This window comes from Pristis pectinata, chromosome 5 (assembly GCF_009764475.1).
Source record: "Pristis pectinata isolate sPriPec2 chromosome 5, sPriPec2.1.pri, whole genome shotgun sequence".
In the NCBI taxonomy this organism is placed as follows: Eukaryota; Metazoa; Chordata; class Chondrichthyes; order Rhinopristiformes; family Pristidae; genus Pristis; species Pristis pectinata.
Genome location: NC_067409.1, coordinates 46,637,010 through 46,653,967, shown reverse-complemented (window position 1 = coordinate 46,653,967; position 16,958 = coordinate 46,637,010). Strand labels below are relative to the sequence as shown.

Below are 16,958 nucleotides of genomic sequence, written 5' to 3'. Positions count from 1 at the left end.
AACTTGTAGGGCAGAAGCAAGCCAGTCAGCAGACCTACACCCTTGTTCCATGTTCGTACTCTTTTTCTGTTATCACAACAAATTAGATTGTCCTATTCCTTTCTACCAATATATTTATACATTTCTGCCATGTGGTAGCAAGGCCAAGAGTCTAGAAATTCATCCTCTACCACTAAACATTCTCTGTTATGCTGGCTGAATTTTCTATTGTACTGAAACAATGGCCCCATTGATTTCGAGGGAACTAAATTTTGGAAGTAAAATAGTGCATGCAGCCACTAATACGTACCACATTTATTGCACAAAGTGAGATGGATTACTAGCCATAGACTTTTATCATTCTCTGTGTAAAAAAATCCTTTCCTCCTGTATTATCATTGGATTTATTAGTGACTACTTTATACTTATAACCTCTTCTTTGTACATCCATGTAGTTGGGAATATCTTCCACATCTACAAAATTAAAACACTTCAGAAATTTTATGCTATAAATTAACCCCTGTGCTTTGTGTGCATCTTGAGGGATTATTAAGATAAAATAAAATATCTTTATTAGTTACATGTACATCGAAACACACAATGAAATGCATCTTTTGCGTTCAGTGTTCTGGGGGTAGCCCGCAAGTGTTGCCACGCTTCTGGCGCTAACTTAGCATGCCCACAACTTCCTAACCCGTAAGTCTTTGGAATGTGGGAGGAAACCGGAGCACCCGGAGGAAACCCACACAGTCATGAGGAGAGTGTACAAACTCCTTACAGACAGCAGCCGGAATTGAACCCGGGTCACTAGCGCTGTAATGGCATTGCGCTAACCGCTACACTACCATGCCTGCCCAGCTCACATTGTTCCTTGTAATTATTTCTAGAGGATCTTCTCCCACCAACACGTAGTACTTCACACTTAGACACATTGAAATGCATTCAGCATTTAATTTGTTATAGTTTTCTATAATCTCCAATATGTTGTTAACATAAATTTTGAAATCCTGAGTTTGAATCATTTATGGATATGGTAAAAAAGAATAATTCCAGAACAGATCTTTCTGATTCCATCTTCTGCCAGTCTAAGTAATTACCTTTAACCCTGACTTGGTTATAGTTGGTTGGGTATCTATTCTGTTCCCTGTTCCCTGGCTCCAAGTGTTTTGACCATAAATTATAGGGTCTTAGATCTTAAATCTTGAATCAAGAACATTTTAAAAGTCAAAAATATCATATCCATTCTATTACTCCAGTTTGTTACTTCTTTCAATAAGGTTAGTCAAGCATAATATTCACTCTCGAATTCTCTGCTGACTACCCTTCATTATATTTTTGTTTTTTAGACATTTTTCATTGTATCTTTGAGTAATGTTCCAATATTTTCCTATCACTGATGTTGAACTAACAGTAGTTCTCTATATTTACATTCTTTTTTGAATATTGAAATAATATAAACTCTCTGAAACAGTGCATTCCATCCTACTTGATGACTTATCCTCTCTATGGTTGTATGGTTTATTATTTATCTCACTTGTTGCTATTGTGATTGTCTAGATAACCCATCTTATTCTTCATTTATTGCCACATCCAACTTGTTAGAGTCACTGATAAGAAGTGAGATAAGTATCAATATTTCAGCTTTTTCAGTGTCATTCACCCTTGAGTTTATCCTGGGCATCCTTTAGTCCATTCTTATCTTCAAGTGTTTTCGTTATTCTATATAATACTTTACTGTATTCTATGTCACGCACATCGGTTGCTGCTCTTCTGCCGAAAAGCCAGAGGGCCCACTTTTACGCACTTAGCTGGGCGGAAGACCAGGACTTCCGAACACCAGCTAAAACCTAACCCTCCACTCCATTTAAGTGTCAACCCATGGGACACCTACATGTGCTGATGAACTCCTCATGTGGTCCAATGGGGCAATGCACCCTTTTTAAGATGCCCCAACTCCCAGGCTTGGATGGCTGCACACTGAGCCTGAGCCAGATTAAACTCGGTACATACACCACAGTAATTAATCAGATGAAATGGTTGTCTATTGAATGGAAAATAGCTCTTTTAATTTAATTTAATCAATTTAAATGTATTTATTGTAGTATGTATGTATATTTTCCTTTTGCATTAATTTGAAAAATTAAAATAATGTAAATTGCTGACAAAATTTGTATTTTTTGATAGTGTTCAAGTTTTATTGGATGTTTGTAATTGCTAAAGATATTCACTGATTTTAAATGACGGCTTGGTTAGGCTTTGAGTCTGGGACCTCACCAACTGTCCAAGGCATTCTGCGGTCCATGGCATTCTGCTGGCCACTTCTGCTGGGAACAGCCCTTCTCTCTGCTGGAACTCACTTATCATCTGGGAGACAGCCTTCCAATTGAAGGTTGCACATGGGACCACACTTGAAGAAGCAGTGTGAACCAAGGGCTGGTGATCAGCGAGTTCAAATGACTTGCCAGTCAGCAAATCGTTTAGCCTTTCATTAAAAGCCTGGGATAATAAAAGTGTTTAACAGTAGCTTGTAAGTTATTGATACAATTCTACATTTAATATTGTAATGAAGATTTTGATCAAAATTTGCAAATCAAAAATTATCTTCCAGAAGATTGTACAATAACGGCAACTTATTTTGTCTTTTGAGTTCAGTATTTTAGGGGATTCAGTGTTTCTAAATGCAGGCAATGAATTTGAAATGTAATAAGTATAAGCCTTGGCTTCGATTGCTGTTTTCTACAGGTATTGTGCTGTCCATTCATACAGTGAAACACAAATGTTTATTCATCACCAGACCAGAGATCAGGCATTTTCTCACCACAAATATCTGAATTAGCTCTGAGCATACATGTACCTGGTGTCAACATAAATCAAACTTATCCATCAACAAAAATACTTAAATTGTGTAACTCTACACAATTTTTTTGCAGAAAGAAGATCAACAGAATAATACAGAAACAAAATTTTAATATTTCTGTTTTGCACAACAACCAAATGCTTGCACTCCAGGCATTTAAATGGACTAGATGCAATTTAACAAGAAAATTATTTTTCACAGCTTGTACTTTATGGAAACCAATCTGTTGTTGATGTTTTTTTGTGCTTCCTTGTTGACCTGATTAGTAATAATTACTGATGGAAGACAGTTCCAGCTGTTCATTTCAAAACAGTGCTTGTATCAGCAGTATGGATGTCCCATTGTTCTGTTATAATAGCTCACTGAAGGCTGTGTTTACCAAGAATCTTTCTTTAAATTGCCAATACTTTTAAGAGCTGATCCTTAGCAACAGTTATTGAGAACAAAAGTTTCAAGATCCCTTTACAATAGTTAAAGTAATATGTGACAGTTTTGTCAAACTAAAAAGCTATTGATATTATGATATTCATATTGCTTGAGGAAAAGAATTCATATTACTGCCAAAAGCAGCAAAATGATGCACCAAATTGTCTGACTTTATGCAACATAATATAGGAGGAGTGTTTTTTTTTATGATTCCTGCATTAGAGACTGAGCCATCAACAAAAAAATATATAGTAGAGATCATTCTATATTACACCAGATCAGTCTAGTGGATTGTCCATTGGTTATATCTAGGGTTCAGGTTCACAATCTTAGCTATTAATTCAATATCAGAAAAATGTTCAGCCTATTACTAACAGAGTATATTTATATGTTATTCATGAACATAGATATGAAAATGTTTTTTTTTATCTGTTACAAATGACTTAACTTTATCTACACAATGGTGCCCTGTTCAGAATGAGCACCAATGGTAACTGCATATTTGCGTACACTGTGTAGTCTAGATGGTGACTGAACTCCTCCACAAAATGCCCTTAACAGTCCCTGATAGGAGGTAAATCTGGATTTGAGTGCAACATTGCTTTCTTTAAAAGCTGTCACTAATTTAACAGTTTTTAAATTGTCTCTGGCATTCAGAGAAATTTAACAAAATGAAAATGAAAATAATTTAAAACAAACATTTAAAATTTGCCTAAAATATAAGGGTAATTGAAATACATAAAAATACTTAGAAATAAGTACAATAAAGCAAAATTCCAGTTGCCGACTAAATCTGTGCCCAAAAACTGAAAACCCCACTGACGGCAGCAGAGTTCGGGATCCTGCACCAGCTCAGACCTTATGGAGGTATGGACCTTATGAGCAGCAATTCCCCAGTGGGATTGTTATACTGAGCAAGATGGGCTCTACTGCTGGGCAGGGCAACTGAAAGAGTCAGGCTTCCATACTCCACAGCAGATGCATGAACATTCAGGATTTAATTCAGTTTTGACAGCTTGAACAGTGGCTGTTCCAGCCTCTGCCAGCACTACGGAGCCCAATAGTTTAGCCTGAGTGAATATGTTAACTGTTTTACCATGATTTCCCAATAGGAAAACCAGTGCAAACTCATAAGTTAATAGTAGGTTTGATCTGCGAAGCAGCATTTTATTCATGTCTTCTTTGAGTAATCAAGAGTACAAGAATCAATAGCAGTGCTTCTCGAAACTTATGGCAAAGTCTGCTCCCTTATTGATTCATTGTAACAGAAATGTTCAGGATGGCACAGCAGACTGAGAAGAGTTTCAAACTAACATGAACCAAGAAGGAAAAGTAACATGTATGTATAATCAGTTCATGTATTGCATATGTCTCAAAAATTATTTACAGACAATTAGGAATTTTTAAACTGTGGTCATTGTTGCAATATAGGAAAATGTGACAGCCAATTTGCCCATAACACACAACAATGAGACAATGAGTAAAATTGGTTCAAGAATAAATATCGAGTCAGTTCATGTTGCTTGCCAGTTGGGGTTCCATGGAGAATTGCCAGCTAGTAGGAGTGCCTGGGTTAGGGCTTGTCCCTGACTTTTGTAACTGCACTGAGCCCTGGTGTGGAGCCTAGACATGCCGAGCGTTGTGATCAGATAAGCCTTACTGCCAGCCATGCTGCCTGATTCCATTCACTTGAAGGAGGTTACCAGCCAGGAGTGAAAATGTAAGTGCAGGGAAATGTTTTTTTTCTCTCATGCTGTACTTAATGTTAATGGAATTAATTAATTTATATTACTTAAACATTTTTAAGTAAATATATTATTTTTAAATTATTTAAATATATTTCAATTCTTATTATTATCTTCTTCTCATTGTGCTGTTGGGTCTTTCATGCTTACTCAAGTGGGCAATCAGTTTAACAACTCATCCAAAAGATGTTACCTGTAACACTATGGCATTCCCACAGTACTGCAGGAAAGTATCATCCTAGATTATGTGCTGACATAAAGACCACCTATTCTTTAGGTGGGTCCTAAACAATGGATGAAATATTTGACTGAATAATAATAAGTAGAATGTTTCAAACCATTTCTGGAAAATGCCATACAGCTGCAGCTAATGCAGGAAACTAGCTCATACAGCCAGTGAACCATATTGGAATAGCTGTCCTGTACAAAAGATCGATGTCATTAAGAATAATACTTCCTTACGTGATGCACTATGAGATCTAGTAATGCTCGAATAATGTTTCAAACAAAACTGCTGCCAATCTTAACCCTAAACCTAACCCTAAAGGTTACTGGCACTTCGATATGTCACACCACAATGTAAGGTGTAGCCCCATGCTCACCAGACTTCATGAGTCATTGAACTCTGTCATGCCTTTCAGACAGGGAAGGAAGGGGTGCAGAGAAAAGCATGGATGCTCGCCATGCACACAGGAAGGGGATTAAAGGCCTGTCACCCTCAACTGTTCTTTTGTATTCTGTAGCAGTGGCATTGCAAAGCAGTATTGGCTTAAGCTTGGAAGTAAATTTACTCTTCACACTCTTAATAGAAATCTTGATATATGGCAAAACCGTAAATGTGACCTTGTAAATGAAATTACAGAAGAGATTAAAGCGTCTTATTCAAACAATTTCAAATAGAAAAAGTAACATGTACAAATTATTTAATCTGACAGCAGCCATGCTATGTTATAGAGCATTTAACAGAAGTCCTGCAGAAATGAAAAATTTCATAATGAGCACCTCAATCACAAAATGGAGAGTGTCATTAAAAACTACAGTAAACTACAAACAGCCTGGTCCTTATTTCCAATATTAATTGATTATCTCTGGGTTTTTATGCAGTTCATTCAACAGGACCTTGTTTTCATCTGTTGGGCATAACCTTAGCCATCTTATTCCAGATGCAAAATGATTTTGACCCCACTCATGATCTTACCACTTTAGATGTGTCAAGTTTCCTCCTCCTGGCCAGATCGGTGATGTTAACTCCATTGTAATTTATAGTCTCCATGCAACCTTTGAAATTTTTTCCATTGAAGCTTGGCTTTCCAGAAAATGGCATTCCCCCAAAACTGAGCTTGAAGGATAAATAAAATGATTTTATATTTCATATGCATGTAGGAAGTATTACATATTATACTGTAAAATCTTACAGCATGTTATTATGACATAGAATAGTTTATGACAGGCTAAATGTTTCCTTGTACTAAATAAGTAGGAAATATTCAACATTGATTAATTTATTATTCTTCATAATCAGCTCTGTCCAGTTCATCAAAATTCTTGGTTATGGTTCAATAACTTACAATGAGGATGATTTTCAAACCAAACACTTGACAAGAATTATGTCCCTCATTGACAGCAATTACAGCAAATTTTGTGATACCTGGTCCCAACCATTTTTTTAATGCCAAAAAGCAGGAAAACACTTCATTATTTGGCAGTATTATTTAAGTTTGACAATCTTCTGCAGCTTAATGTCAGCGATATTAACTATTATTTACATATTTGGCCTGGAATTTGCAATCAGCAGCAAACCACCTGATCTCTCCACCGAGCAGCAAAGTTCCAACTTATCTGATACTCCAAATATTTGATTCAAAAAATATTCAGAAAATGTTAATAACTGTTAAGCATTTCTAAAATGGCATAAAACTTAATAAAGAATTCCGACAACACTAAATCACTTAGATCACAAGCAATTGACCACACACAAGTGATTACAAAATCTGATCTACTACTTGTCTCAGACACTCAAAGACAGCCCTCCATTAAAATCAATAGAGAAATATTCCCTGCATCAGGTCTAAGCTGTCACAGACTAATCGCATGGATTTCCACTGTAAGTGGTGGGAAATTAATAGAGATCCGGGTTCCCTGACAGACCCCAGAGGTGTCTAGTAACCAAGTGCATTTGTGAACTACTGACTGCAACTTTGTATTCACATGAATATCCCAAAGTTGCTCAGTTACACAAGCAATTATCATCAGTCCCACAGATAATTGCTGACATTTCCCAGCAAAACCTGGGCCATTAAAATCAGTGAGTTCTAAGTTTTGGTGTTAACCAATGCTGTGTAATTTAAAGGTCAATGGGCTTTTACACATGAATGCAGTTGTATCTTACACACTAAAACTGGCATGTATAATGAGCACCTCACGTTATCGTTCGATTTCATTCAACTGCCAAGACAATGAAAACCCCAGAAACCAGCAAAGCTACTTTACTGGCAAGCAAAACAGAAACCTTATGCACAAAATGTTGGCAATAATGTCTTTGCATGTATATATCCCAATCTACAGCAGACAAAGCTTTGGTTTAGTTTTCTGTAGGCACAACTAAATCTCTCAATTTTATCTTTCAAAATCAGATTTTTGAATGGTCCATGAACACAATCTCATTATTCCTCTTTTACACTATTTATTTATTTTTGTAACTTATGGTAATTTTTATGCCTTTATGTCTTGCACTGTACTGCTGCTGCGAAACAACAAATTTCATGACATATGTCAGTGATAATAAACCTGATTCTGATTCTTCTCTCTCTGCAGTTTGCTTTGCGTGTTCATTTAGAGGACAGTATCTGAGAACAGCATTGAGAACAATAGTCAATGAACTAACCAGTGAACTAACTCAGCAGCGGTGAGATCAACCTCTCAATACTGTCACCCAGCACAAAATGTCTCAGCTCAGGAGCTACTAAGACCGCGAGGAGCTCTGCACTGTGAAGTAATTTGCCCCACTATTTCATTGGGAAATAATAATTCTCCTGTACCTCTGTTAAAAACTAGAATCTCTTCCAGTACCACAGCACATATGAATATTCTCTCTTAAAGATTGACCTTACTTTTAATCAGAGAAAATGCAATAAGTCTTGGTCTCTAGTTAGTACTTCACCAGCATCAAATGGATTGAAAACCTACCCTCTGCAACCACCTCACTGAGGAGAAAATGAATGCCAATCTCAAAAAGGTGAAACACAGTCCACCCAAATGTCACACTATGTAATGCAATCAAAATTAAGAGGAAAACCTATACACTTTGGAAAACTGAAATGAAAACTCATTCTGTTAGAAATGCTCAGAAATTTAGTCAGCATCTATGTACATATGTTGAAGATGTATACCCAATTTGCTAACCTGTCTTTCTCTTTCAAATACTGAATAGCATGCAGTGTTTATTTTATTCAAATACCTATGATTCCTTACCTCATAGTCAAGATCCAAATGATCAAATTCACCATTGGTCCGGAAATGCAGGGTCTCCCGATCCAGTGTAAAATTGATATTGCGACCATACCGCTCAATAATGACAGAGTGCCAGTGATAGTCATCTAGGAGGCTGCCGGTTGTCACAGAAGTGTCACCATTGATCGAACTGTGCTGATTACTACCTGGAGTTAATAAAGGAAATTTGTCAATTGCAGTTTTTTCACTAAAATGGAAAGTAAAAGGATCAAATGGTTGATAAAAAAAAAGGTTATTAAATTGGAAGCTGCAATCATGATATTGAGAACCAAAAGTATATTTTCAGGCACTATGAAATAGACAATAGCAGCAATCAAAATCTAATAGCACAGACCTCTGACTGTTAATTATGACACACAAATCTGAAATGTTTCAATAAAAGCCCAATCTTTCCCTTTAGCAAACAGACTTTAATCATAGTATAAAGGCAGGAATTGTTGGTGATAGAAGAGTGGACCAATTGTTTGCATTAATAATGAAGATGTTGGCGATTGATTGCCCTTTAATGCTGATGTGGTAGAGATGCTGCTGTAGAACGTGCATCAAAGGAGGGTAGCCTTATTTCAGGCGAAAGAAAGTTTCTTCAGTAAAATGGCTGGAATCAGTGCACTGTTCAACTCAAAGTACCTACTCAGTTTCTTAATAATTGACACCATCTGATCAGTATGTACTGCCGAGACAAGGATGGTAAAATAGTTGGTGTTTTTTTTCTGCCGTATACAAACATAGGCTGGAACATACTGAAATGTTTTTGAGTTCAGATTTTCAAAGAGAGGGCAACTGCTTGTTTCACTAGGGCATGTGGTTGTAGAGTTAGAAAGGGGAACAATATTTAAATTGGAAAATGAATGTAGGGGAGTGAAAAAAAACTATCTGAAATGGGGAACCGCAAAAAAGGTTTGGGAACCTTTGCTTTGGAAATAATATTTAAAGTGTTGCACTCTCGTTCATTTTGTCAAACCCAGACAGAACAGCAAAATGTTCCTTCAGTTTTCAGCTGGAGGTATTTTCCAATGTTAAGACATCTTCTGGAATGGTTAGTAAGAACCATTTGCGAAGAACTAATCCCACAATATTTCCTTTTGTTTCACAAATGCAAGTAATACAGATCATTGCCTAACAAAAGGATCATGGCTTGTGTCTGGATGGTGGCCATTGAGGCACATCATGACATCTCGTGGTTACCAACTGAACAATGAATCCAGACATCCACCTCATGAAGCCCTGGTACTGACACAGTTGACAACTATCATCTCTTGCGCTTGACAGAAATACATTGTTCATTGAAACCTCTGACCCCTTTTTAGTGAATGTGATGAACATGTTACCTTGAGGGATGGCACTGCTTTTATGTTTGCCAACATATAGTAGCCACACACCACCACTAAAGTTGCCTGAAACTCTGTAGATAAGCTGCAGGATGCAGAGGAGGCTTGCACATAAGTGATGATCCAAGTCACCATTAATACTTTTACTTAAGTATAAGAAAGGATAAGGTCTATACTCAACTTCTGCAAGACAAACAATAATAAACCAATACCAACACCAATACCAAAAGTCCTCGACCAAGCTGCACCCACTGCTCCACATTGCCCTCTGACAGTAAAGGTTCATGGTGAGAAACTAGGAAATGTGGACCAATTCAAGAGCCACACCTCAGCAAAGACAGGCATTGATGATGAAATCCACCATCACTTTCAACACACTAGCACAGCCTTTGGTCAATTGAGAGAAAGGGTATTTGAAGATCACTGCCTCAAACTTGCCACAAAACATGATCTACAGGGCAGTGGTGATCCCTGCCCTCCTATATGCTCGTAAGATGACGTCTCCCTACAGCAGTAACTAGAAAAATACCAGCGATGTGTCTCTGCAAAATCCTTCAGATCCACTGGACGGTTAAGGAAGTCAACATCAGCATCCTCTCCCATCCAACATTCCCAGCACTGAGGCCCCAGATACACACAGTTGGCTTCATTGTGAAGGTCACAGGGCTCATGTACCCAACAATGGACTCCTGAAGTTGAGACTCTATTCTGAACTCTGTCATGGGAAGAGATTACTGAGTGGACATTATCAGAGCTTTAATGTATGTTTTAATGACTTGTAGTTGGATGTACAGGGCACAATCTCCAAATTTGCAGAAGTGTGGTAAACTATGAGGAAGGTAGTAATAGACTTCACGAAAACACAGACAGATTGGTGGAATGAACGGACATGTGGCAGATGAAATTTTAATGCATTAAATGCAGGGCAATATTTCATTAGGAAGAATGAGAAGAGTCAATGTGAATTATAGAGCATAATTTGCCAAAGGGTAAAGGAACAGAGAGATCTGAGGATGTATGAGTATAAATCATTCAAAATGGAACACCAGGTTGAGAAATTGGTTGGAAAAGCATTTGGGATCCTGGGCTTTACAAGTAGAGGTATCAAGTATAAAAGCAAGGAACACAATGAACTACAAAACATTGGTTTGGTCATAAAAGTAACATGAGGAAAAACTTTTTTGATGCACGCAGTGGTTAGGGTCTGGAATTCACTGCCAGTTGTGATCCAGGAGGCAATATCAATGTGGTTCAAAAGGGAGCTGGAGAAACAAGTGAAAGAAAAATAACTTGCAGAGCTTTGGGAGATGGCAGGGGTGGGACTAGATGGATTACTTCTGGATAAAGTCACCGTGAACTCGGTGGGCTGAATGGCCTCCCATGTGTGTCACTTTTCTCTGATTCTGCGACATATTGATGTTTAATAGGCAAAAAACATAATGAGGGCTAAATCCTCCTCGGGTGATGATGAGCTGTTTTTATTTGATGCATTCACATTGTATCATCTTTATTTTTTCCTTAACATCATGATCTGATCAGAACTTTGAAAATACTCCAGAATGTCGGCATCTGTTAAGAATTATTTGAACAAAGATTCAGAGGCTGTTTATGTTTTCCCGTGATCAGTTTGTATGGACAGAATCAGAATCAGGTTTACTATTACTGACATATGTCATGAAATTTGTTGTTTTGCGGCAGCAGTACAGTGCAAGACATAAAGACATAAACATTAATAGATGTTACAAAAATAAATAAACAGTGCCAAAGGGAAATAATGAGGTAGTGTTAATGGGTTCATGGTGCATGCAGAAATCTGATGGTGGAGGGGAAGAAACGATGAGTGTGGGTCTTCAGGCTCCTGTACCTCATCCCTCATAGTCGTAATGTGAAGCGGGCATGTCCCAGATGGTGAGGGTCCTTAATGATGGATACTGCCTTCTTGAGGCACCGCCTCTTGAAGATGTCCTCGATGGTGGGGAGGGTTGTGCCCGTGATGGAGCTGGCTGAGCCTACAACCCTCTGCAGCCTCTTTCAATCCTGCACATTGGAGCCACCGTACTGGGCAGTGATGCAACCAGTCAGAATGCTCTCCACCGTACATCTGTAGAAATTTGCAAGTCTTTGGTGACATACCAAATCTCCTCAAACTCCTGATGAAGTAGAGTTGCTGGCGTGCCTTCTTCATGATTGCGTCAATGCGTTGGGCCCAAGATAGATCCTCTGAGATGCTGACGCTCAGGAACTTGAAGCTGCTCACTCTTTCCACCACTGACCCCTCAATGGTGTGCGTACTCCCGACTTCCCCTTCCTGAAGTCCACTATCAACTCTTTGGTCTTTCTGACGTTGAGTGTAAGGTTGTTGTTGTGACACCACTCAACCAGCCGATCTATCTCACTCCTGTATGCCTCCTCATCACCATCTGAGATTCTGCCAATAACAGTGGTGTCATCAGAAAATTTATAGATGGTGTTTAAGCTGTGCCTAGCCATACAATCATGATTGTAGAGAGAGTAGAGCAGTGAGGTGCGCTTGGTTTGATTGTCAGCAAGGAGGAGATGTCACTAACGATACGCACTGACTGTGGTCTCCTGATAAGGAAGTCAAGGATCTAGTGCAGAGGGAGGTACAGAGGCCCAGGATATAAAGCTTGTTGATTAATACTGAGGGGATGATGGTGTTGAACACTGAGCTGTAATCAATAAACAGCAGCCCGACGTATATATTGCTGTTGTCCAGGTGCTCCAAAGCTGAGTGCAGTGCCAGTGAGAATGTGTCTGCTGTAGACCCGTTGTGGCGGTAGGCAAATTACAGTGGATCCAGGTCTTTGCTTTGACAGGAGTTAATTCTAGCCATGACCAACCTCTCAAAACACTTCATTACAGTAGATGTGAGTGCTACTGGGCAACAGTTGTTGAGGCAACTCACCCTGCTCTTCTTGGGCACTGGTATGATTGATGCCCTTTTGAAGCAGGTGGGAACCTCCGATTGCAGCAGTGAGAGGCTGAAGATGTCCTTGAACACTTCAGCCAGTCGGTCGGCACAGATTTTCAGTACTCTGCCAGCTACACCGTCAGGGCCTGACGTCTTGCAAGGATGTACTGACTTCAGCTTCTGAGACAGAGATCACCGGGTTGCCAGATGCCGTGGGGATTCACACAGGTGTAGTTTTATTCTCCCTTTCAAAGTGTGCATAAAAGGCATTGAGCTTATCAGGGAATGAAGCATCACTGCCATTTATGCCATTAGGTTTCGTCTTATTGGAAGTAATGGCAGGCAAACCCTGCCACAGCTGTCGTGCATCCGACTGTCTTCGCACAGAATTGCCTTTCTGCTCACACAATGGCCAGAAGTAAAATGATACATAGGTGATAGCATTAGAATGCCATAGCAAATGCACTGAAATTATACTTCCTTCAAACTATCGGATTAAACCCACTCGTCCCCTACTGCAATGAAAAGTTAAAATCAGGGCTATTATTTTCATTGACTAGATCCCAGCGTTCTACGTTCATCCATTAAATTATTTCATGATCTCCTCTTCTCCAATAGAAATTCCTTCATTGTTTTAATTCCTTCTTCATATTCATATTTTCTCTTATTAGTCAGTACTCTGAAGAATCCGTAATATACTTTCCCTATTGTCTCAACTTGCAGAGCATTAAAATATTATATAAAAACAATTTTACCTAGTGGTGTTTATGCAACTACCTTTTCCATTTGCTACTTCATGGTTATATTCATTTAATTTTGATTCATGTAAAGCATAGTCTCCCTTTTTAAACACATTGAAACTGTCTGCACTATCACAACTGGCAGTGAATTCCAGAGCCTAACTATTCACAGCATGAAAAAAAGCCATAATTGCCATTTCAGACTGAGCTGACGAGAAATTTCTTCATGCAGTGTCTGTTGAATCTTTGGAATTCTCCACCCAAAAGGGATGTGGAGACTCAGTTAACGAGTTCATTCAAAGAAAGACCTATAGATTTCTGGATATTAAAGGAATCAAGGAATTATAGGAGTTGTGAATGAAAATGGCACCAAGGTAGAAGATCATCTATGGTTTTGATGAATGGTGGAGCAGGCTCAAAGGGCCAATGACCTTCTCATGTCTTTTTTTATTATGTTCTTATGTTCAAGTGAATGAGGCTTCTGATCACCATATGTATTAACAGGCACTCAGAAGGTTAGTGTTTCTATACATACACACAAAGGTTAACATTATTTCCTTCCCTCTTCATAAATCAAGGTGAAAACCAAAAAGGAAGTAAACAATTTTCTGCATCAAAATTGTGTGGTGCATTCCAATGTTGTAGAAAGAAAGGAATATTGAATAGTCTTTGATGATATAAATACTGGAAAATGTGACAGGCTATCCAGAATCTTTTTGTACATTCAACTGCATCTCCTAAGATTCAAAAAATTGCAGAAATCTCAAGCTGGCAAAACAGAGAGTTCTCAAGTAAGAATGATAAAAGTGGATCAAAAATAACTTCAAAATCCAAAATTCTACTTTTAGTTTGGGAGAGGGATGAAAATGGAATTTATAAAAGGTTAAATTAAATAACCTAAATCTAACTGAAGAATGCAGCTGAAGGAAAGATCTGTTGAAAGAAATAATTCAAATTCAGTAAATACTCAATTTGTCATACAATTTCTTTTGAGATTAAACAAAATATCTGTTATCCTTTAAAATGAGGTTGTCCTGTAATTTGCTTGGACTAAATGATTATTAGGAAAGGAATGGCTCAAACGACTACCAGTAAAGAGCTACAAAATCTCATTCGTGCCATTTTAATTTGTGTTTCCATTCTCAAAAGTTCTTCCCATTTTGCTTATTAAGCCAAAAGGCAGATCAAGGGAAATTCTTCTATTTTGATGTTTTGCATATCTTCCATGTTGCAATTATTCAAAGCCTCCAACTAGAAAATTCATGAAGATACTCATTTGATATCCACTTGAATTCAGAATAATGGCACGAGCTCCCATGATAGTCAGTCATAATAAGACCAGCTATTGTGTAGCAGTTAGCGTAAAGCTATTGCAGCGCCAGCGACCCGGGACCAATTCCCACCACTGTCTGTAAGGAGTTTTTACGTCCTCCCCGTGCCTGCATGGGTTTCCTCCGAGTGCTCCGGTTTCCTCCTACATTCCAAAGACGTATGGGTTAGGAAGTTGAGGGCATGCCATGTTGGCGCCGGAAGAGTGGCGACACTTGCGGGCTGCCCCCAGAACACTCTATGCAAAAGATGCATTTCATTGTGTGTTTCGATGTACATGTGACTAATAAAGATCTTATCTTATAGATGCCATATAAGCATGTCCTCCCACCTGTCAACTCAAACAACTCCTTGACACAGTCCCTCATCCATCTAAGTCTCCTAGTGTACGTTGCCACTATTTTTGCTTTATTAATCCATGCGATCTTTAGCTTACTAAGATCTATTCTATCCATTCTTGAGATATCAATACCAATCCAGAGCATACATATCTTTTGAAATTAAGTTGCTGGAGCATGCTTGGTCACTGAATGCAAGCTAGTTCTCCACAAAATTTCCAACCACAAGATCACAAGATCACAAGACAAGGGAGCAGAAGCAGGCCATTCGGCCCATCAAGTCTGCTCCAAGGAAAAGGGAAAAAAGAAATGAGAAATGGGGAATGGGGGAGGAAAAAAAACCTATTCTAATCCCAATTTCCGGCCTTATCCCCATATCCCTTGATATCCTGACTATTTAGATATCTATCTATCTCCTCCTTGAACGCCCCCACTGATCTGGCCTCCACTGCTGTACGTGGCAAGGAGTTCCACAAATTCACCACCCTCTGGCTAAAGAAATTTCTCCTCATCTCTGTTTTGAAACTGTACCCTCTAATTCTAAGATTGTGCCCTCTGGTCCTGGACTCACCCACCAAGGAAAACAGCCTAGCCACATCTACTCTGTCCTTTCCTATCAACATTTTAAATGTCACTAAAAGGTCCCCTCTCATTCTTCTGTACTCCAGTGAGTATAGTCCAAGAGCCGACAAACGCTCATCATACGTAAGCCCTTTCATTCCTGGAATCATCGTCGTAAATCTCCTCTGAACCCTCTCCAACGTCAGCACATCCTTCCTAAGATGTGGGGCCCAAAACTGCACACAATATTCCAAATGAGGCCTCACTAGTGCCCCGTAGAGCCTCATCAACACTTCCTTACTTTTATACACTATACCTCTTGAAATGAATGCCAACATAGCATTCACTTTCTTTACCACCGATCCGACCTGGTGGTTAACCTTTAAGGTATCCTGCATGAGTACCCCCAAGTCCCTTTGTACTTCCGTACTTTGAATTTTCTATATTCTAGATAATAATCTGCCTGCTTATTTCTGCTTCCAAAGTGTACAGCTGCACATTTCTCAACATTGAATCTCATCTGCCATTTCCTTGCCCATTCTCCTAAACTGTCTAGGTCCATTTGCAACCTTCCTATCTCCACAATACTCCCTACTCCTCCACCTATCTTGGTGTCATCCACAAACTTAGCCACGAAACCATTTATTCCATCATCCAAATCGTTAATGTACAAGGTAAAAAGGAGCGGTCCCAACACCGACCACTGCAGCACACCAACCAGAACGAGATCCTTTTATTTCCACTCTTTGCTTCCTGCCAACCAGCCAATTGCTCCACCAATTCTGTTATCCTACCTGTAATTCCAGGACCTCTCATCTTACTAATCAGTCTCTTGTGAGGCACCTTATTGAAGGCCTTTTGAAAGTCTAAATACGCAACATCTACTGCCTCTCCCTTATCCACCCTACCTGTGATTTCTTCAAAAAACTCCAATAGGTTGGTCAGGCAGGATCTTCCCTTCACAAAACCATGTTGGCTAGGACCTATCTTGCCTTGCGCCTCTAGGTATTCCGTAACCCCATCCTTGAGGATAGATTCCAATAATTTTCCCACCACTGACGTCAGACTAATAGGTCTGTAATTTCCTTTATGCTGCCTCCCACCTTTCTTATACAACAGAACTACATTTGCGACCCTTCAGTCCTCCGGAACCATGCCGGAATCTATCAATTCCTGGAAAATTATCACCAATGCCTCCGCTATCTCTAAAGCC

At 38.9% G+C, this 16,958-nt stretch overlaps 1 protein-coding gene across 1 annotated transcript in view; it reads right to left on the bottom strand.

Moving 5' to 3' along the window:
* cntnap2a (contactin associated protein 2a) overlaps nt 1-16,958 on the bottom strand; it is a 1,327,865-nt gene that overhangs the window by 695,795 nt on the left and 615,112 nt on the right. Inside the window, 2 exon segments of the mRNA XM_052015905.1 lie at nt 6,206-6,346; nt 8,479-8,663. Of these exon segments, the coding sequence (XP_051871865.1) occupies nt 6,206-6,346; nt 8,479-8,663 (326 nt within the window).